This window comes from Psittacula echo (genome assembly GCF_963264785.1).
Source record: "Psittacula echo genome assembly, chromosome: Z".
Lineage (NCBI taxonomy): Eukaryota > Metazoa > Chordata > Aves > Psittaciformes > Psittacidae > Psittacula > Psittacula echo.
In genome coordinates, this window is record NC_137742.1 from 87,083,572 (window position 1) to 87,105,825 (window position 22,254).

A 22,254-nucleotide genomic window follows, 5' to 3' on the forward strand; every position below is an offset into this window, starting at 1 on the left:
GAATCAGCCAGAATGAACATAACATTACCACTTTTGGGAAGGGGCAGTAGGAAAAAAATATTTGTAGTGGACTTCTGTTCCCCTACAGAGACACCACAAGCAGCTGTTCCTGATGCCATTCAGCTAGGGAGGTCTCAAAGTTACCTTTTTAAGAACTTTTCTGTGAAAATCGTATTAGGCCTAATCTAGCCTATGGCCCTCAAGTTAATAAAAGAATGACAAACAGTGAGATCTTGTATGTCTTGCTTCCTTATTGCAGTAGACTAAAAGCTGTGTATATTATATTGTCATAAATGGCTAACATTTATAAAGACTTGTTATTGAAAACTGTCTCTACTGCAGTCCAAATGAATTTTTCTTGGACACTATCAAACTTTTCTCAAAAAACTAAAAGCCTTTGTAACTAATATTAGTTTTGCTCAGATTTTATATTAGCACATATACATGTAAAATTTTCGGGGTGAAAAAAACCCCAACCCAACAAACCCACAAATTAAACAAAAAACCAACCAAACAAACAAACAAAAAAACCCAAACACATAAAATCCCTACAAACCAACCAAACAACAAAAATAAAATAAGTTTTTACTGTTTAGTATAATAAAACACGAAGGCAATAGAGAGGCTGAAGCCAGTATGTAGATACAAAATTGAGAAGGGTTATCTGTATTAATTACAATTTTATTATTTGTCTTCTGAACCCACATAAAATTAAAGTTTTGACAATTTGAGCAATGCACTGGAACTTTAATGTCCTGTCTATTCCAGATAGTTTCTAGTTTCTTTCACCTGCTGCCAGGAAGCATAATGCTGAAACATTAATTATGGATTTCCAACACCAATCCCATTTTTATTAATAAAAAAAAAGGAAGATGTAATTCAACCAGCTAAAATTTAACTTTAACTTTAGAAAGCCTATAAAGTCTTTAACTTTAGAAGGCCTATACCTGCACACTCAGTGACTCAGTTTTTTAACAGAACACTCATCAATCCTTGCAATAAACTAAGCCAATGGTGGAGAAAGACCCTGTGTTAGGGCACTAAAATAAAGTCACTTACTAATACATTAGCCCTATTCTCAAAAAAAAGTTTATGCTTTTTCTGAAGGGCACTAACTGAACTATCAAAATTCCTAAAGAAGGGAAACTGAATGTTTGAAACTGTAGAGCAGAAGACAAGCGTAAGATAGTGCTTCAAAAGCTTCTTTTAAGTCCCTAGTCACATTTTAGAGAGATTATATATATTGATACCTCATGGTAATCACTATAAAATTACTACAGAAAAATAATTACCTTTTATCTAGCCAAAAGAATGTTTACAGGTATTAATAAAAGCAATACTATACTTGCCATTTATAACCCTCTTACACTGCAGCATCTTTATGTCAATCAGCTCCTGATAAGAAATAATAAAAATACCTAAGTGAGTTGAAGTGTTTAAGCTACCCAGTCTTAAGCAGTTGTGCATTTTATTAAATAAGAATATCTGGATGTACCAAATATAAAAAAGAACGCAAATGAAAACAAGATATTAACTATACAACTTGCTCAACTGAAGTTTCAAAATATGAAATGAAGTTTCAAAATCCGAACATATGAGTATGTTCACATAATTCTATGAAGAACCTTTTTTTTCTAATACCTATCTAACAAGACAGAAACAAAGCACCTAGAGTAGAAGGGGAAGATAACTAACACTTTAGCAAGAGACCACCTAATGAATCAGTGTACATTTGTACAAGTCAAACACATAGCTGAACAAAATAGCAGCTTTTAAGACTTCTTTACCGCAACCCTGAGTTTGAGCAGTTCTCTGCATTTATTAAAAAACAAAATGAAGCTTTGTGTTGATCTTTACTGAAGAACCTACTCTACAGTGACCATCCTTCCAGAATTTCTGCCTTTCCTTTAGAAAAGGCCCTGAACTTCAATCTACATATATTAGCTTAATTGCAGATTTATGCAACTCAACTTATTAAGAACTGCCTTTAATTGACAAAGGGCTACAGCTTGAGCCAATATAACTTGTTAGCTGCTGAAATATGCAGCTGCTAATCCAACTGCTATATAAATTGAGGAGAAAAAAACCCCTCCCATGCTATAAGTGTTAGTTACTTGAATAAGTTTAGTCTATTACAGAATCTCTATTTTAGCAAATGAGACAAGGTTTAAGACCTACTGATTTACAGGTAAGAGACAGACATGCAATTATGTTAGTCTCAATCTATAGGTCACAAGACTATAGGTCTTACGAGTAATGCTTTTAATATAACTTTTTAAACTAATGCTCCTCATCAGGTACTGTTCATGTTAAGTTTGAAACAGCTTTGAGTTCCAAAATGTGGAGAGGACTGGGAGGGAAATCGTAAGACAAAAGGATAAATCAGCAAATGAAACCTTACCATACAGAAAAAGTTACAAAATGTAGTTATCCCTACTTTTCTGTTGCCAAACAACTGCAGTATATTTGCCTTAAACAGCAGTACTTTCTGCTATCTTGTCAGCTCTGAAGAAAACCTACAAAACATACTTTTTCTCATAAAGTCTATTAAGACAGTTATCTAACTGCAAGCACTAATCCATGTCAAAGGCATCGTAACTCTCCTGTCTCTTGACTGCAATGTGAAAAGGGGGGGAAGACCATGTAGAAGACCTTATTTTGGAGGTGAGATGAGAAAAACTGCCACAGGTTTTTGGTTACAGGATTAATTTTTCACACTACAGGTTTTGTTATATACTGCAACTTAATTACGTTTGTGGGTCTCCTCTTTTTGAGGTACAGTTTCTCTGATATTATAGCAAAGTGTGTGAAGAAGAAACTATAGCTATACAGTTTACAATACTGAATTAAACAACTTCTCATACCCTATGACTTCAACAGTAAGCAAAGCAATACCTTTATGTGTGTGGGTTGGTTGACCTGTTTTTTTATTTAAATCAACAATTTCTACATTACTAGCTTCCACTGATGTTCTATACAATGGCCCTGTCACATCCGTGGTTAGAAATCCAGTAGCTGCTCAGTAACAGGGCTCTTTGCTACCAGTAAATGTAAGAGATACTAGAAAGTACCATGGCTGTCTGAAGCCTTACTCATTTTTAGTGTCTAAGACTTCTAGATACTGTACTGCATGTGATTTCTCTATTCATGAATGTCCCGGGTTTAGCTGTAAAATTATTTTGCTCCTCCCTAGTAGCTGGTGCAGTGCTGTGTTTTGGCTTTAGTCTGAGAACAATGCTAATAACACACCAATGTCTTAGTTGTTGCTAAGTAATGCTAACTCTGATCAAGGACTTTTCAGTCTCTTGTGCTCTGCAAGTGAGGAGAGGCACAAGAAGCTAGAAGGTAGCAGAGACAGGAATTACTAATTTGGTAATTAGCCAAATTAGCCAAAAGGCTATTCCATACCACAGCCCATCATGCCCAGTACAGAAACTGGGAGGGAGTCACCTGGAAGGGATGGATCACTTCTTGGGTAGGGCTGGGTATCAGTCAGTGGGTGGTGAGCAATTGTATTGTGCATTACTTGTGTTTATTGTTTTTTTTCCCTTCCCTCTTTAGTTTTATATTCTCTCCCTTGTTATTTCCCCTATTGTTATCATTATTAGTTTTATCTTATACTTTAGTTACTGTTCTTAACTCAACATGTGGGGTTTACAATCTTTTGATTCTCCTCTGATCCTGTCTGGAGGTGGGGGCATAAAAAGGGGAGTGAGCGAGTGGCTGCATGATGCTGAGTTACTGGCTGGGCTTAATCCACGAAAATGATCTGCAGTTAGCCTCCCAGAGAATAAGAAAAGGTATTCTCACTTAATCCCACACCAAGCAGAGGTCATAATTCATAAACTGGGAAGGTGTTAACTATTGTTTTTCAAAAAAGAAAAACACACCTTATTACTCCCAATTTGTATCAGACAGCAGCAACTGTTCTACTGAATTTTGAGAGTTCCGAATTGTTCAGCAATAACTATTTCACATGGAGCTGATCCAACCAATTAAATATTACTTGTAATTCCAGAAGCTAGAGACAAAAAGTGAGCTATGGCCAAGATAAAAACAGCATATTGTCTCTCAGAACAAATCTCTCCCTTCCCCAAAGAGGGGCAGCAAGCAAACTCACAAGATCACTGCTGTAGAGATTCTTGGAGAACATTATAAATGGCAGATTCTCAGCTTGTTTCAGTCTGTTCTATTGGTATAGATCTAATATTCTCCAGGAATACCAGTATTAAAGGTATGTTTATATTATGTTTAACTCTTTACTATTTTTTTCTTTGAATTGAGTAATTTAACTTGTACTGGTGCAATGGGAGAAGAGCTAATAATCATGCTGAAGGAGAAAATGGGAATACTGGTGCACTGTAACAACAAAGACAGTGAAGACTAAGTACCTTTAGTTACAGAGCAGTCCTTACCAGTGATACCTGCAGCAAACTGGAGTCTCAACTTGTCAGTTTTAAGAAAAGTGGTTAAGCAACAATGATAGCAGCACTGTGAGGGGTATATATGGATGCTCTGCGTTAGCACAGCATAACTAACCAGGTGAAACAGTATGCCAGTCTAAAACTTCCTTCAATGTTATGACTCAAAAAAATAAACCCAACAAAACCAAACACCAACAATAACCAAAACCCAGTAGAATGTGAGGAAATTATGGTGTCTTGTCTAAATAAACTGAAATTATTAAACAGTCTTAAAATATGGGTTTGTGTAACTTGAGGACTGTTCAAAGGGAAATGCCTTAGGCCAGTGACCTTTCTCCATTTTTCTAATGAAAAGTATGTGTAAAAGGAAACAGTTCTACAATAAACAAAGTCGACTGGTACTTTTCTGTACAATTATGTTACTAGTTAAGATGCTCTCATCCGCTCATTCTTCATACCTCACAGTACACGATATCAGCACCATAGTCCAGAGCGAGAAGACGCATCGGCAATGTTCCCACTCTGACCATTGGAGCCAGGATCTTCTTTCCTCTAAAACACAGAGCTGTGTTCACCGTCATTCCTGTTGCGGCAATACCTGAGAGAGAAAATCGCCGGAGAGCGCTATGGAATATCATTTCCTACTCGCGAAAGCCCAGAACGTTCCTTTGGCGAGAAAACGGGTGGGAGCAGCGTGGGGCCCGGTCACACCTGACAGCGCTCCCATGGCAGCGAGCCAGCCGGTAGCTCCTCTGCTGCTCGCTCAGAGGTCCCTGAGGCGTCAGGGCGCCCCGTGGGGGATCCTTCCCCGACCAGGCGCTCTGGGCCGCCTCTGCGAGAGCTGCTCAGGGCCATGTTTGCTCCCGCGGGGGCCAGCTTTCAGCCGCCAGCCGAAACCGCGAAACTGAAGGGGCTACCGCCGCCGCCTGAGGTACCCGCTGCCGACCCCTCCCCGTGAGGTACAGCCGCGCGCGCCCCGCAGCCACGGCACTCACCCTCTTCGCGTGGCTACGCCGCGGCTCTGAGGGGCGGGGGAACCAAGGGAAGCGTCTGCTGACAGCGTCATCGGGCAGCGCCGCCACCACCACGTGAAAGGCAGTCATGGCGCTGAGCCGCGGCGGGGTGGTGGCTGTTTTCTCGCTGGTTCCGCGGCGATTGACGGCCACTGGGGCGGCGGAGGGTGCGACGCCCCCCGAGAACGTGGTGCGCGTTCCCTGGGCCCTGCGGGTCCGGCTGCAGCGGGCCGCGCAGCGCCGTCAGCGCAAGCAAGGACAGGCGGCGGCGCCTCGAAACGGGAAGCTGCTGCTGCGGAGCCGGCGGCCAGAGCTGAGCCAGCCCCGATGGCAGACGGTGGGGCGCTGGGAGCAACCGCAGCTGGTGTCGGCAGGCTGGAAGCACAGGAAGGCCTGCGGAGACTACTTCCAGCTGGAGCCCTCACAGGCGGCGGCTCCCACCCTGCAGGCGCCGCCGCCTGATGCGGGGCAAGGCCCGTCCTTTGAAGAGATGGGGTTGCAGCCGGCGCTGCTAGCCGGCCTGGGGGGTCTCTCCATCAGCCGCCCGACGGCGGTGCAGCGCATCACCATCCCCGCGCTGCGCAGCGGTAGGAGCGCCCTGTGCGCCGCCGAGACTGGCAGCGGGAAGACGCTGGCCTACCTGCTGCCACTGCTGGACGGGCTGCTGTCCCGCCCCGCAGCGCCGGAGGTGGAGGCGGTGGGGCCGGCGGCGCCCCGAGGGCTGGTGGTGCTGCCGTCGCGGGAGCTGGCGCTGCAGGTGGGCGCTGTGGCGGCGGCGCTGTGCCGGCCGGCGGGGCTGCATGTGCGCGGGCTGACAGGCGGAGGCGCGGCGGGAGGCTTGCGGAGGCAGCTGAGGGCTCCGCCGCCGGGCCCCGCCGTGCTGCTGGGCACCCCCGGGGCGCTGCGGGAGGCGCTGCGACGGCGCTTCCTGGCGTTGGAGCGGCTGCGCTGGATGGTGCTGGACGAGGCAGACACCCTGATGGATGACTCCTTCGCGGGGATCATGGAGGAGATCCTGGCACACGCGCCCCTGGCCGTTGGTGCACCCGGGCCGGCTGGCCCCGGGGAAGAGAGGACCCAGGTGGTGGTGGTCGGAGCCACATTCCCCACAGGGCTGAGCCAAACGCTGGGGAAGTTCACCGATGTGGGCCAGTTTGTCACCCTTGCCACCCAGAGCCTGCACCGCCTGCCACCCCATGTGCAGCAGAAGTTTGTCCGCATCAAAGGCCAGGACAAGCTGCCTGAACTGCTGCAGCTCCTCAAGGAGCACCCAGCGTCCAGTGGTGCTATTATTATCTTCTGTAAAAGTGCCAGCACTGTCAACTGGCTGGGCTATATCCTGGATGACCACAAAATCAAGCACCTGAGGTTGCAGGGACAGATGTCAGCAGCTGCTAGAGCTGGCATCTTTGCCTCGTTCCAGAAGGGTGATGTGTCTATCCTTGTCTGCACTGACCTTGCCTCACGGGGGCTGGACACCAGCAGTGTGCAGCTAGTGGTCAACTATGACTTCCCAGACACCCTGCAGGACTACCTGCACCGCGTGGGGCGAGTTGGACGGGTTGGAAGCAAGACACCTGGAGCTGTGGTTAGTTTTGTCACCCATCGGTGGGATGTGGACCTGGTGCGGAAAATAGAGACTGCAGCCCGGAAAAGGACAGGTCTCCCAGGCATGGACTCCTCTATTAATAAGTCTTCACCTAACAAGGGTTGATTCAGATTGCCAAGCAGTAATACATGGCCTAAGTGTGAAGTCATTAAGGCAGAGCAAATGAGCTTCTGTGTGTAAGCTAGACTGGAAGAATAGAGGATTGAGTTTCAGAACCAGGTGACCAGGTTAACTCTGTGCAGTGTTCTGGGAGCTGCAGTAGTCATGTCCAGAGGCATCACGGTTCATAGCTTTCCAAAAAGAAGTTTGTAAGTGAGTAGTAACATAATGCCTTTGAAGAAGACTGAAGAATAATCTGATCAGTTGACTTTGTTCATTTTTGTTTAGACTTCTAACTTAAATCCAAATCAGAATGAAAGCATGCCTGTATGATGGGCAGCTCTGTTGTGTTTCATTGCTTCCCACCACCAGCAGCTACACATTCATTGTTAAAGCTTTAAAATTACTACTGTGGCAGGAAAGAAAAAGAAAATATTTTCCTAACTTAAGCGATTATAGAGACAATTTGTCCTTTAGTCTTTCTACATGTATCTGATTTTCTTGTGATGTAGCAGTTCAGTCAGAGAATTCTAGACCAGATGCTTCTTTATTTTGTTTGGTGGGAACAAGAAAGCACAATAAAGCATGAGGCTTTTCCAGGGTCTTAATTTGGCATTTTATGGTAGCCTTTCAGTGAGAAATGGGATCTTGCTGCTTCATGTTCTATTGAATAGATTTTCTAAAAGCCTTTTAAGTATTTTCTGCCATTGTTTCTGCATGCTGTGATGACGTGTCCAATCTGAGCTGATTGTAAAAACAAAGGAAGCCACCCAACCCACCAAAAAAAAAAAAAAAAAAAGAAAAAAAAGTCTCCTGTTAAAGGAAAGAAGTCAGGTTCTAATTGTAACTCACAGGTTCTAATGACTAACCTGTAACAGTGAGTACAAGATTTCTTTTGAGTATCTTGCCATTGTTCTTTTTTGCTTTAAACCAAAAGGAGGTTATTTTGTGTATCCATGGTAAATAATCACACAAACCCAGCATTTTAGCTCTGATTTCTGTTGCAGTGATTTGTCACAGCTTTTTCTTTTAATGGTTGTTTTTCTCATGCTGTCCACTTTAGCCTGTACTAAGGCTCGGTATGTAGAAATAGTAAGCTGCTAAAAGAACACAGAACAGTATCTAAATATTTGATTGTAGAGGAAATCATGTTCTGGAGCTACTTGTAGTATTCTGAGTAAAAAATAAACAAACAGAAAGCTTGCACATCAGTTAAGAATAAGGCTGTATAACCTAGAAATTGTACGCATGTACTCTGCTCACATTGCACAGTTAAGGGGCTCTTAGGAAAAGTTGCAAGCTGTGGTAAAATTATTTCATATAATAGAAAACTTTCAATTAGAAATGCAGTGGAAGAGCAATTCTCTCAGAGACTGGAAATCTTCTTATTTTGGACTGTTTACTGTGTAGACTACTTGTGTCTCCTCTGTAGATCATTTAACTGCAAATTGGGCAGGTTTTGTGTCCACAAGCAGAACCTTACTGTTCATATGTAAGAGTAGGGTAAAAGCTTAAAGAGAAATCTGGGAAAAATCTAGTATTTTAATTTAAAGATCAGATTTCCATTAATATGCATCTTACGTTGTATCAGATTCTCTGAACTGCTGAGAAATAGCTTTTTTTAACTGTAGGCATACAGATTAGTTTAAGTGAGGTAAATTGTATTTGAGAAACTCCAAGTAAGAAATTTTAATATTTGCTTGTCTGCTTTGCCCAAGAAATTTCAGGCTGGCTCCATCTCAAGCATCATATAATTTTAATCTGATCATTTTCAAAGCTTCAGTACTTCACTGTATTAGAATAAATTACTACCTGCTTCATAGAGTATCTTTACTGAGGCAGCTGGTGATGGTGACTGTGCTTCCCAGAATAGCACAGAGATGCCCTTATAAGTTTCTGAGGAGAGTTGTTGCTTGGGATCTCAAATGTCTGACTTTATTGTTATATTGGACTAAATCAGTCAGTTGTTCTGGCTAAGATTTCCTAACTGTTGCAGATATGTACTGTAATACTCTGCTCTATTACCTATAGTTTCCAGCTAAATGGTACAACCAAAGTTAATCACAGTTAAATGATAACCACATAAGCAGTCACTTCTGACACAAGATCTGTGGTTGAATTGTGTGGCAGTGGCTGTTAATAATGAAGGTATCTGCTTAATTTATAGTAGTAACTAAGTGGTGATAAGAGTAGGTTTTTTCTTGAGTTAAAATAGGTGGAAAGAAAATGGAAGGAAGCTTGACTTCTCATAAATTATCCAGATTATAAAAGGCAATGTGGGCATACTTGGAACTGAGGTATAAAATACACAAGTTAAAAATAAATTATTGATGTGTTACATGTTACAGAACTTAAGTGAATATTCTAATGTCTGTATCAAATTCTGTTGAAGACATCCCTCAATGTTCTGTTTGGATATTTTTGTTATGGTTTTTTTAGATGTATAGTTTGTAGTTTTATTTCTGTTACTCACTTTTAAAAGCTCAGTAGCATAGTGTATGAATTGGAATTGTGTTACAGTGAATCCCGTGACAGGTCAGTCTGGATTGTAGCACACTGTATGATCAAATTAGACAACACAGTGAAATAATAAAGTCCTTTTACCCATATGCTTCTTAATTTTGAAGTAATATGCACTGTATGTATTTACAAACAGGAACCTTGAACTTGATAAAAATAATGTTTAACCCAAGTGTTGCTATGGTACCCTTGATTACAGCACATCACAACAGGTCACAGCACATCATGTCACAACAGATCACAACAAATATTCCTAGCAAAAACCCCCAAAACTTGACATTTACATTCTGAAGTGGCCAATTAAAAGCTTTAGGTATACATACTCAGAGAACACTATGTTTGACAATAAAGCCTTTTGTAAACGTTGCCTTCAAGCAAAACCACTGTTCTTTTAAGCACAGAAATACCACTTTCCTACTGTTGCTCACAAAGAGACAGTTACTGGAGCCAGAGATAAACATCAGTACTTCCATTTAGGAGCACATACACATTCAAACCCTGGGGTATGTAAGCTGATACAGAGCTAACAAATGCAGACATGCACGTGAATGACATGTCATGTGAAAGTTCTACTACCCGATAAGTAAATACTATAGCAAAGCCTTCAAAAAGATTTAGAGAACCTATCAGAGCTAGTGAGCTAAAAATGTAGCTTGTATATGGTCAAACGTGCTTAAGAAACAAAGACGTATTCAAACGTGTTTTAGAGTCACTTTTCTTAAACTTTTTCTTGCTCTTTAAACATCACATCACTTACTGTTCACATCCTAATGACTACGTGCATAATTAGCTGCTCTTTTCTGTCTGTCCTATCTTCTGTGGAACTCTTATTTTAGACTACTACTTTACTACTACTATGAATTTTAGACATAACTACATATGAGTTCTGTCTTATGGGCAGTACAAGGGCATTAAAAAATTTATGTTGCACCTAACAAGGTGGCCTAGGATAAGCTGTGTCAAGTGTCCTAACAGCCACATGGAAAATGCCTCCTACCACTGATAATCTAACAAAATCCATATTTTTGCAGGTTGCACTGCTCCCTGAAATACACTTGTGTACTTGTTTTCCCCAGACAGCACTCTTTCCCCTCCTCTTCCTCCTGAATTGTATTTGTGAGCCCGTTTTACATGTTAGTGGTAGAGTGTGTGGTGGAGAAGTTCTCCATACGTACTCTGACCAATTTCTCAGCAGGAACTGGCTGCAGGAAGAGCTTGTGAGTGAACACTTGCCGGCAGGCCTTGCGGAAATTTTCTGAGAGGAAAGCGTAAATGATGGGGTTGATGCAAGAGTTCCCATAGGCTAGGCAGTGAGAGATGATGCGGAAGGTGAAGGAGATGTTGTTCAGGGGAAACTGCCCAAACTCAGCCCACATCGTGATGATGTGGTGTGGCAGCCAGGAGAGCAGGAACACAGCAACCACAAGCAGCACGGTCTGTGCTGTCTGGAAAAGACAAGATCACAAGTTAAAATGGTTTCAGTGATCAAGCGAGTCTGTGGGATGATTTAGTTTGCCTTCCTGTGTCAGCAATGAAGACAGAATAACACAGGCAACACTGACAACTGCCAGGTGGGCAAATTATGGCGTTACGATGGAGGATGTTAAACCCAGTTCTCTGTGGAAAACAAGGATTGCTTTGTTTTGGCTTAAGCAAGTAACTCTATAAGCAATGGAGATAGAATAGAATCATAGAATACTTATGGTTGGAAAGAACCGTAAGATCATCCAGTTCCAAGCTCCCTGCCATGAGCAGGGACACCTCACACTAAACCATGTTACCCAAGACTCCATCCAACCTGGCCTTGACCACTGCCAGGGATGGAGCATTCACAGCTTCCTTGGGCAACCCATTCCAGTGCCTCACCACCCTCACAGTAAAGAACTTCTTCCTTGTATCTCGAAATTTCCCCTGTTTAAATTTGAACCCATTACCCCTTGTCCTATCACTGCAGTCCCTGATGAAGGGTCCGTCCCCAGCATCCTTATAGGCCCCTTTCAGATACTGGAAGGCTGCTATGAGGTCTTCACTCAGCCTTCTCTTCTCAAGGCTGAACAGCTCCAGCTTTCTCAGCCTGTCTTCATATGGGAGGTGCTCGAGCCCCCTGATCACCCTCATGCCCTCCTCTGGACTTACTCCAACATCTCCATGTCCTTCTTATGTTGAGAACACCAGAACTGTACACAATACTCGAAGGGAGGTCTCACGAGAGCAGAGTAGAGGGGCAGGATCACCTCCTTCTCCTGCTGGTCATGCTCCTTTTGATGCAGCCCAGGATATGGCTGGCTTTCCGGGCTGCAAGTGCACACTGCCGGCTCATGTTAAGTTTCTCGTCAATATAGATAGTGCCCATAAAACCTCAAACATTTCAGAGGCTGCAACTATGTTACATGGAAGAGTGAAAACAATAACCCATAGGATTTGGAGGCTAAGGAATATTAAAGCTATTGAAAGAAACTGCAGGGGAAAATTGCCTCACATATAAACTGACATATTCCCATGTGAATAAACAAACTCAGCTCCCAAACGTCCTCAAACTGGCTGTGCTGGGAATGAGATGCTGTCCTTACAGTGGTATGATTAGAAGTTGATAGAACTGAAAGACAGATATAGTGGCCTTGTGGGGTCTAACTTGTCTACTGTCTTATGACAGGTCCTAAAGAAATTAATAAACAGGTTCTACCCTTAGTTTCCACCAGAAATAATGGTGCTACCTGATTACCCTCCAGCAGTGTTAAGTAGCTTAGGCTTGTTACCATGGGAACCTTTCATAGCATCCTGTGCTTAAATTAGGGGGCTACAAGCACTGAAATATTCTTTTGAATAAGGGATATATGCGTATATTCTTTTCTTCCTTTATTGTGAAATAACAAACCACGTATTTAACATAGGGCTGCATATTAAAAAATGGGTTTGCAGTTGCTATGTATTAGCACAAAGCTTTTTCTGAGGTCCATCTATTTGGGATCTTGCAGATGCAAAACATAGACAATACTAGAGCAGTGACGTACATAACTCATGACTCAAGAAACATCTTTTGGAAATGCAACTTGTGTCTTTTCAAGTTGGGGAGTATCTAGTTAAGATAGAGGAAACTGAAATGAAATCTATTTGGCTTTTAATATGGTAACTTTGTAGCTAAACCTAATGTTAGTACCAGCTGTGAAGGACTGATCCAAATAGCTTGTGTACTGTTTGAGAGTGTTCAGTGAGCTGTGGTAATTAGCACAGTTAATGGGTTACTGTTAGTCTAGCTGTGCCCACTTAGTGCCAGCCTTCTGGTTCATCTCCAAGGGTTCAGTGGGTCCGTAGCAGACATGTACAATGGCCACTACTGGATTTTCTGACTCTCTTTTTATACTTCTAGAAGTGTTTCAAGCAGATCATGAAGTAATTTAGAGCATTATTTGTTTTACAGACAAAGTAAATGTGTGTAGGCTATACAGTGAATCCATAGCATCGTGGGAAATGGAGACTAGGAGAGTCATCAATATTTTTGTTTCTCAAATAAACTTCTCTCTTATTCTGCCACCCCCACCCCATTGTATCTGCCATGTACAGATTGTCCAGAATTTACCTGCTTATTCTTTTGATATCTCTATAGGTGATCTGACTCTCATTTATGCTTTCCTACTTTTGTCTTTTTTCCCCTTTCCCAAGGTAGAGAGCTTGTCACTTTCCTGACCTAGTCACAGTTTGAGACGCTTAGCTGCAAATCTTTTTTCAGAGCTGATCAGGCCATCCATTTGTACTGCGTACCTCAGCCACACAGAAACAGGAAAGAACATTAAGTGAGGTTTTTATTATACAGTGCATTCTTGCTAGCTTGCAGAAAAACTGGGCTTCGTTAGTGAGACAACTGCTGTTTTCTGAATGTGGTAGAAGTTTTTTTCTTTGTTTTACTTCCATGATTCTGAAAGAAGAAGCATAAAGAAGCCTATGCCCGTTCTTCCACACTGTCTTATCAGCAAATATCAACTGACTCTTCCTTTATTACCGCTCTGTGGGAGGATGGGGGATGTAATAAACTTGGTTTGGACTTTGGGTCATCCTTCCCTTTACTCCCCAAAACTAGTTGCAGTTAATAATATTTTGCAGTGACTCCAAAAGCAGACTTATTCTAGCTAGTCCTGCTTCTTCACACCGCGCCACACTGCACTGCACCGTACTCTACCGTACCACACCACACACCACACCACACCACACCACACCACACCACACCACACCACACCACACCACACCATACCATACCATACTATACCATACCATACCATATTCCTCAGCCTTTGTGTGTGGGCTGGGAGTTCTCTTGACTTCTAATACAAAGGCTGGTGATGTGATTTACTAGTAAGTTATTTTTTTGTGTTATGTTAATCTCTAACTCGTGTCTCTGTTTCCCTAATGTTTGAGAGATAATTTGTGCATGTTTTGATTGCCTCAGATTTTATTTGAGGAAGCTACAGAGTTTCAGACTTGGCTATATATTGTACTTCTACTGTAGTGAAAGCTTGGCAAAGAAGTAGGGACCCATGGTGCCCTAAACTTTTGCTTTTAGATACTGCAGATACACTCTGTGAGTGCCCAGGAAGGACATGTGGCTTAGTACAATCTACCACTGTACTGCTGGAGGTACTTACCTATTCTTAACTTAAATGTTGGGTAGCAGCTTCCTCTGCTTCAGAGCAAACGCATATGTTAATTACTTCTGAAGCACTTATAACTGTTCTTAGTCTTTTTTATTACACTCGAGTGTAAATCTATTCTTCAGTGGTCTGAAAATCACACTGAAAGTGTTCTTTTTCAATGTTCTATGTTTTCTTTCTTGCAATCAGAGATAGGAATTGGCTGTCATGAAGAGGACGGATTGAAGCAAATAAATTTTCAGTTATCAGTTTATTTTGGCAATTTGCAGTGTGTACTAGGTTTTCTGGCAGCTTGGTTGCAGTATTCTACTGGCTTATCTGAACATCTCTCATTCTGTGTTTGTCATTAATCTCTTTCTGTTGATGTTTACCTTAATGTTTGCTTACTTTTTATTCATGGATGTGTATAAGCATTATGATACTCCTATTATTCATTAATTGGTAATGATGCTTTCTATTCCTGCTGCCCTAGGCTCTTGTTAGCAAAACAACTTACAGGATTTCACTTCTGATTAATATTCTTTTGCTGGATGGATACCAGGATCTCCAATGCTCCTTTGCTATACTTCCTGTTGTTCCAATGCCAAGGCTTTGAATATCACATTCATTAAGACTATACAAAAACCTTCCATTTGTGTGAATACAAGCCAAAGAAATAGCTCAGCATGTAGGAAAGCAGTTACAGTGCAACTTTTGTCTGCCTCTCTTGGCAAAGACGTTCAGGAATACCTATCTACCTTGAAGGAATTCTGTATGTTTTACCTGAAGCTCAAGTTGTATGATCTTCAAAATGCAGTACTCCAGGGGGTGTCTCAAATCAACTATATATTTGTATTTACTTAGTTCTGGGAGCAATGAACAGCTAATTTGCATGTAAGTAAATGTAAGATGGTGAGTATGAGCTGAGGAAGAAAACAGCTTCATAGACAGAGATGTGCTTTGAATTGACCATTACAATTTTGGGGCAAGATCTTGGACTCATGGTAGTTTTGTGGACAGCTTGGTTCTCAACTAATGTCTAGAAGAGGGGATTTTATTTTATTTTTCTTTTTAAGTAATAAAATAAGGAAAATGAAATTGTAGGAATTATTAGGAAAGGAATAGAGCACAAAACAAGAGACACTGCTCTCACACCAGGTAAGCATGGTTCATCTTTCTATTGTAGCTAAACAATAGAAAAGGGTAGTAGTGATTTGTTAGCTTTAAATGCCTCAGATGGTCTGTTAATTGGAGTTTTTTGCCTCAAGGTTCCACAACTCCTAGTGTCCTTTCAAGGGAGCTTGCAAAATATCTGTGAAATTCACATCCCCAGAAACATTCTTAAACTTGAAAAAGCATTTCTGATTGTTCAGTTTGCAAATGTTGTTATTTGTTCTCTAAAGATGTAAAGGACAAAACTGAGTAAACATTGAGAAACCCTGGTGTGCTCCAGAGGTCAGTAAAACACCACAGGGCAATTTCATGATCAGAATAGACCTTGGTTTGCATTAATTTCCATTGTTAAATCATCTTATTTACTGCAAATGTACGTTCAGAGTTCCTAGGGCTGGGCTTTTATGAAACACTTTTCAGCACTGTCACACAGGCAATTGTTAGCTTTCCTTGGAGCCAAATTATAGACTTTCTGTACTCTGCCTAATGCAGAAAGGAAATAGCAGAACTGAAATATACTTTGCTTGTGTTACAGGGGTGCACAGAATTTCTTAGCATCTGGTCTTGCTGGCTGGCCTTATGAAATGATTATCCAAAACTGCAGCATTGCGCCATCTCGGTTTTAAGGTTGGCAAACCTGTGCAGCTAGTGTGGTATTGAATGGGGAAACAGACAGTCATGTATCTCTTCTGCAAGTGCAGTCTTAGTTCACCATGCAGAATTTCAGTCTAAGCTTGCAAAAATTCCTAATTTTCTTCCTTTATCTAATTCACAAATATTACATATGAATGGAAAAAACACATCAAATTGAGCATGTCCAATGCTGACATGGCAAGCATATATATAAATTTGCAAAGTAGGAATCTGAATTAAAGGTCAAGCTCTTTTAAGAATGGAATATTAAGTCAGGATGCAACCAATTTTGCGCAAGGGAAATTTTTGCAAATTTTCAAGTGTGCATAAGTTGAAAAAGCTGCTGTAGTTTGAAAATAATCATGCTGTAACTTAAAAGCTTACAAATCACAACCCAAGCATATGCTGTATGTGCCTGGAAGATTGTATGTCATCTTTAGGATTCTGTTAAAGACAAATTTGTTTTTTTCAGAAGTATTTGAACACTGACTTGGAGGGGGAAGCTGTCAGAGCTCTCTGGGTTATTAATAAACCGGGCCCATTCAGTGAAAATGTGTTTGTAGTTAACTTTATTATAATGTATCCAACATTGTCCAAATGTTGGGCAATGCCTTAGAAAACAGGGCCTTCCTGTAGTATCTATGGAAATACTATATGTATGTAGTCCCTACATAGCTTCAACTAACACAAATGTTCAGTACAACATTGTGGCAAATTGGACAGTGATAGACAGTAGAAAGATGCCAAATAATGGAAGGGAAGAGAAAGGTGATTTGAAGGCATCATTCACACAATGAAATCATTCACACAATAACAAAAGAACCCCAAACCCACAAACTAAACAAACAAAAAACCGAAACAGACCAAACCCAACCCCCCTTCCCTTAGGAATGGGAGGACGATTATAACTCAGGTGTCCTGCTATCTTGAAACTGTATGAATAAAGTAGAAACTGAGCGGTCATAGCTCCAGACTGTAGACTTTTGTACCAGTATGACACTTTGTTTTCCCTATCAGGATGGTCAAGATACACTCTGTGAATTAACAGGTGTGAACCAGGTGATTATCACCTCATATTGGAAGATTGCTGTTGTGTTGCGATTTCTTTTGGTAGATCAAGGCAATTTAGGTTTAGCAACTGAGGTCACACATGTATTTCAGAACAAGCAAGATGTCCTGTATATGCTGACATGCACAGTGATCTAGATTTACAGGCTAATAAATAAATCAATGGACCCAACTTGTTCAGAAGTGTTTCTGTGTTTCAAAACATTTTTTGTTATAGTTTGTTACAGCTGTGGTACCTGTGTCTGTCTGTTTTTCTGGAGTCACGTCAAAGTTTTGATTTCTGTGTCTTGCACACCCTTTTCAGTCAAATGGCCATGTTTGCTGTAATGGCCTTCGTTTATATCATAAATGGAATCACAACAATATTGTGTTAATTTTGTGTGATAGGTAGCCCTGAAACAGGCTAGTGCATCAACTGAGACAAATCAAGGCTTTCTCTAGTCATCTCCACTGGTTGTCACATCTGCTTGGAGGCACACACACTGCTCATGTGGGTTGTACAGCTGCTGCACCACTGGCGCAGACTGTGAACGGACTGCGCTGTCAGCATCTAACGGTGGTACTCCATCACTTCCTGTCTTTGACTAGCCAGATAGCCCACAATTTCACTTATCAATGTGCACTCAACAAGTAAAACAATTCTGACTGAAATAGCATTTTCCACTTTTATGTCAGGTCAATCTGATGTTGCATCACTGAAGTCAGTAAATTTTGCTGCCTGAAGGCTTCTATTAATTATGGCTTATCCAGTCTAAGACTTTTTTTTTTTTTTTTTTTTTTTTTTTTTTTTTTTTTTTGGTGGAGGGGAGGTGGGGAACTATCCTTAATATTTTTCCCAGTAAATATTTGCAGCTTTGCTTATTTCATGCAGCTTGAACCAGGGATAATCCTGTTGTTTGGCTTGCAGAGGCATCAACCCAGGATCTGGGTTCTTGCAAACCTTAAGAAAGATCTTAAATGCAAACTGCAGCAAAAGTACTTCAGTTTCAGAGCTCTTCAAGTGTTTTCCTTTTAGCTTGCTAAGGTGTCCTCAAAACACGTAAATATTTTTCATAGTCCGAGTATCTTACTGGCTGACAGTGTAAAAAATATAGTATTTGTGGGATTCTATTATAGCACAATAAATCAAAAGACATGTTTATAGAGATCAATGCAGCATTTCAATAATGGCAACATTATGTATTATGTCTATAAAGATACAACAAATTGTCAACATGAATTCTAAACCTGAGCTGGAAGACTGGTACATGAATGATATTTCAGTATGTGGATGGAGCTTGAAAAGGCTATTAGTTATTTTAGAAACCTGATATATCTATTATATTATAGTCAGTGTATAGATTAAACCAAAGATATTTACCTTCCTCTTCGATCTCTCTGACTTCTTGGAAATATTCTTTACTTTCGTATGCAGATGATACAGAACCTTCGGGGGAAAAAAGGAGCAACGTAATGTATTGAATGGGAAATTGAATTATGTGCATTAGTATTTGAACTTTTCATACAAGCACCAAAAATTAAAATAATTGTTTTAGCATGACTTCAGCCAGAGTTGAATTTGATGTTTTGAAACTCTTAATTCTAAGCTCTGCACTGTTCTTTCTCCTTCAAGAAACAAGGTTTGTCAAAAGCATTGAAATTGCTATGCTTCCAGAAGATATAGTTCAGCATATAATAAGAGCTCCACTGGCACTATGCTGAAATTCAGAGAAGTCTTTCCATGGATTTCGAATTTTAGATTGTGCCTGAGATTATCTACATTTATTCTCTAGGCTGATTATACACACAGGCAGAGAGCAGGCTGCCAGTACTGTACCCTGGTGTGACTGTCCTGCCACTCCTGAATGCAGCACTAACAAATGGGGCAGGCAGTTGGAGTCAGTTCTCATTTCAGAGAGAGAATTATAAGAAATGTTAAAGCACTATAGGGAAATGCTCAGTTAACAACTTCTAGATCAAGCTTTTGAAACCTAATTACAGCACAGCAGTAACCTGACAATTCTCTGGCCTTTGAAGCTAAGAAACTAAATTTTCTAAAGCAATTATTATTAAATGCAGCTTACCTTTCAGTTGATGCTGTGCTCACCTAGGGCAATGAGGGGACAAACAGCTGCAGCTACAGTGAGTTAAGAGCCCTAGTGACTTTTTCCTTTTGTGACAAGCAAAGCCTAAGGTTTAGAGATTTTTAGCTTAAACCTAAGTGTGTTGTCCTGTCCTTAGCATTGATGGTAGCAGAACAGATTAGTATGGAAAGTAAACTTTTTCTTGATTAAATAGGAAAACGTTTTGTTTCCAAGAGGGTAGACCTGCCACTGACTACTGACAAGGAAATCCAGTCCCTGGCACTCCACAACAGGGCATTAATTCAAAATTCACAGGATAGTTATCCTGCATGCTAGCACAACTCACAGACTTTGAGCTACAGCTATCCATAAGAAGAAAAGAAGAGATTTCTTGCTGAATAAAACCAATTCTAAGATCTTTTTTGGCAAAGCACAGTGTCTGAGCTCTGTGTCAAAAAAAAAAAAAAAAAGGAAAGAAAGAAAGAAATCGGGGTGATGTCTTTAATACTGTTTCTGTACACTCTGTGCCATTGCTTCTTTCTCCATTAATTTTATCTCCTGCCAGGAACAAACATTTGTTATCAAGAAAGAACAAACTGAAAAATAGGAAAACCAGCAAGTCTTTACAGGATTTGGGTGTCAGGCTGGGTGTCAGCTTAGCAGCTGTAATTCTTTTTGTCAGCTGGTGTAATTTCATTTTGTTTTCTTTCCCTCCCCCTGCCTCAAAAGTATTCTATACTGGGAAAGAATATGGAAAGGATTGTATCTACTGTTTGCTGGCTGGGCAGCTTCAGTGTACACATCGAAGCTACCAGGAGCGTGAGAGTGACCTTTCCCTCCAGTTAAACATTACTCCCATCCCTCTCACCCACCTTGGCATAGCAGAAGGTGATGAGCACGAGGGGCAGGAGGTACCCCACCAGCAGGATGGTGACCTTGTACATCTGCTTGGCTGTTGAACCGTTTGCCCAATGCTCCCAGCAGAAGGAGCTGTTGGGTGCTTGCTGAAGACCACTCACAAGGGCCTGGTGCTCTGCCACAGGGATGGCAATGATTAGAGACAGCAGCCAAATGACAGCCACACCAAGGGCAGCGTTGTGCTTGCTGCGGATGCAGTGTGAGCTCTTGGCGTGAACCACAGCAATGTATCTGTCCATGGACATAGCCACCAGTGTAAAGACGCTGACCAGCATTGTTGCCGTACCCAAGTAGTGAACCCATTTGCAAAAGAAAGCACCGAAGATCCACTCTGGCAGGGAGTAGATGGTAGCCTGGAAGGGGACACAGAAGAGCAGAAAGGAGAAGTCTGCAATGCTCAAGTTCAGGATGAAGATGTTGGTAATGCTGCGTGATAGGCGTCTGCTAGGCCGGAAATGTCCCAAAACAACCAACACCAATGTGTTTCCCACTATTCCCAGGAGGAAAATCAACCCAAAAAGCACTGGTACAATCACCACTTCTGGGCCACCCCTGGTTGCTCCTGACCAGCATGTTGGAGCCCCTGTTTGGTTAGTGTCAAGGCTGCATTTGCTGGTGCTGGTTCCGAGGGAAAGTACAAAGATGTCTTCTTGCTCCTCCATGTAGCTAGGCTGCTTGGAAGGCAGGGAGCAGTCTCTGTAGCCCTGGGTGCTACCAGGCGGGTCTGTTTGTTAGTGGTGGCCAGAGGCTGAATGCTTGGGTTTTGCAATGCTCTATATTTTGTCTTTGGGGAGCAGTTTTCTTCAGGTGATTCTTGCACACTTTGTCTCCAGTGCAAATTCTTCCAGGAGCTGGCAAAAAAGGGGGTTGAGGAATTTGTCTCATCCAAGAGGTAACTGCAGGTTTAGCAGCTGGTGCTGGAGAAGCTCATGTGGCAGAGAAGTCTGTGCCTGAAGGACTGAGGACGAGGCTGCCCTGAGAGCTTGGAGCAGAGGCAAAGAGGCTGCAGCTCGGTTCCCTCATGCCCCTCCTCTTCTGCTTCCCTCCCACAGCAGTGCCTGTATCTGTGTCTGTCATACCTGCTTCCCAGCCCATCTCAGAGCTGAGGCAGGGAGAGCAAATGCTGTCTGTGACCTGAGCCCTTCAGAAAGTAACCCCTGATCAGCTCTATCCCCACATATTACTACTCCCAAGGAGGGGAAGAGCAGAACAAAAGCAAGTTCTCATCCAAAGGGATGGGTCAAGCAGCTGCTACTGGGCGATAATGTGCATTTCTGTGAGGAGCAGCTTTGGAAATGGCTGCATGTTTTTTATCAATAGAACAGGAATTTTTTTGTTGTTGTTGTTTCATAGGCTTTAATGTGCTCACATTCGAGCATAAAGCAATTTGAATAGTTGTGTTTTCAGCATAAAAACCTGGGAGAGCTTTAGATTCAGCAGCTGGTTCCTACCACTTCTTGGATATCTGCCCAAATTCCTTAGTGCCTGAATATTCATGGAACTTGTGGATCCAGCTGTAAGAAGTTCTAGATTCAGCCCAGTAGTGCCAATAGCATCTGTTCTGCAAAAGGAAAGGTTCAGTCTTGGTAGCTGTGACCAGTTGTAATGTTCCCTGTGGGGGAAGACAGATACAGATTAAAAAAGAAAAAAAAAAAAAGTCTTATTAGGGATTAATGTCTTAGTTATTGTAGGGTTTTATGCTTACCTATATAAACAGTATGCATATTTTAGAATGCACTAATTGACTTTGTTTTAATAGCCTGTTTCCTCATATTTCTCAAGGGATGCTGTGAACTCTGAAGGCAGTAAAGGAAAGAACGAAGTTTCGGCAAACATTAGCAGTACATGCACACAGTGAATTATGCATGCAAAGCAGCTTCTTGCAGAGTACTCATCTCTATTTACCGTGATTACAAGCCTAGGCACTTGGTCAGGGTGAGCCACTGCTGGCTCTGTGGATGTGAGTGTTAAACTGAAGGAGCCCCTTCATTTTGAAACAAAGTAGTACTGAGAATTGCCCTGCCTTGTGGCTTTTTTCTAAGCTCTTGTTGAGAGAGGATCATAGAATCATAGAATCACAGAATAGTAGAGGTTGGAAAGGACCCTAAGATC

The 22,254-nt window shown here is 41.8% G+C and overlaps 2 protein-coding genes and 1 pseudogene across 3 annotated transcripts in view; 1 reads left to right on the plus strand and 2 right to left on the minus strand.

Annotated features, from left to right (window-relative positions):
• DUS2 (dihydrouridine synthase 2) overlaps positions 1–5,527 on the minus strand; it is a gene marked incomplete at both ends in the record, with an annotated part of 26,858 nt that extends 21,331 nt beyond the window's left edge. Inside the window, 4 exons of the mRNA XM_080638378.1 lie at positions 1,341–1,395; positions 4,883–5,022; positions 5,141–5,300; positions 5,420–5,527. Coding sequence (XP_080494504.1) covers positions 1,341–1,395; positions 4,883–5,022; positions 5,141–5,300; positions 5,420–5,527 — 463 coding nt within the window. The remainder of the gene's footprint in view (positions 1–1,340; positions 1,396–4,882; positions 5,023–5,140; positions 5,301–5,419) is intronic.
• On the plus strand, positions 5,526–7,151 carry DDX28 (DEAD-box helicase 28; the record flags this gene model as incomplete). The annotated part of the gene is made up of 1 exon (XM_080638379.1): positions 5,526–7,151. One exon carries the CDS (start codon positions 5,526–5,528, stop codon positions 7,149–7,151), a length of 1,626 nt encoding a protein of 541 aa, XP_080494505.1.
• A 3,641-nt stretch (positions 7,152–10,792) lies between these two features.
• On the minus strand, positions 10,793–20,804 carry LOC308232305 (galanin receptor type 1 pseudogene; annotated as a pseudogene). The gene is made up of 3 exons: positions 20,097–20,804; positions 18,522–18,587; positions 10,793–11,110 (listed from the first exon to the last, which is right to left on the minus strand). The product of its transcript is annotated as a galanin receptor type 1 pseudogene (transcript).
• Positions 20,805–22,254: the final 1,450 nt, after the last annotated feature.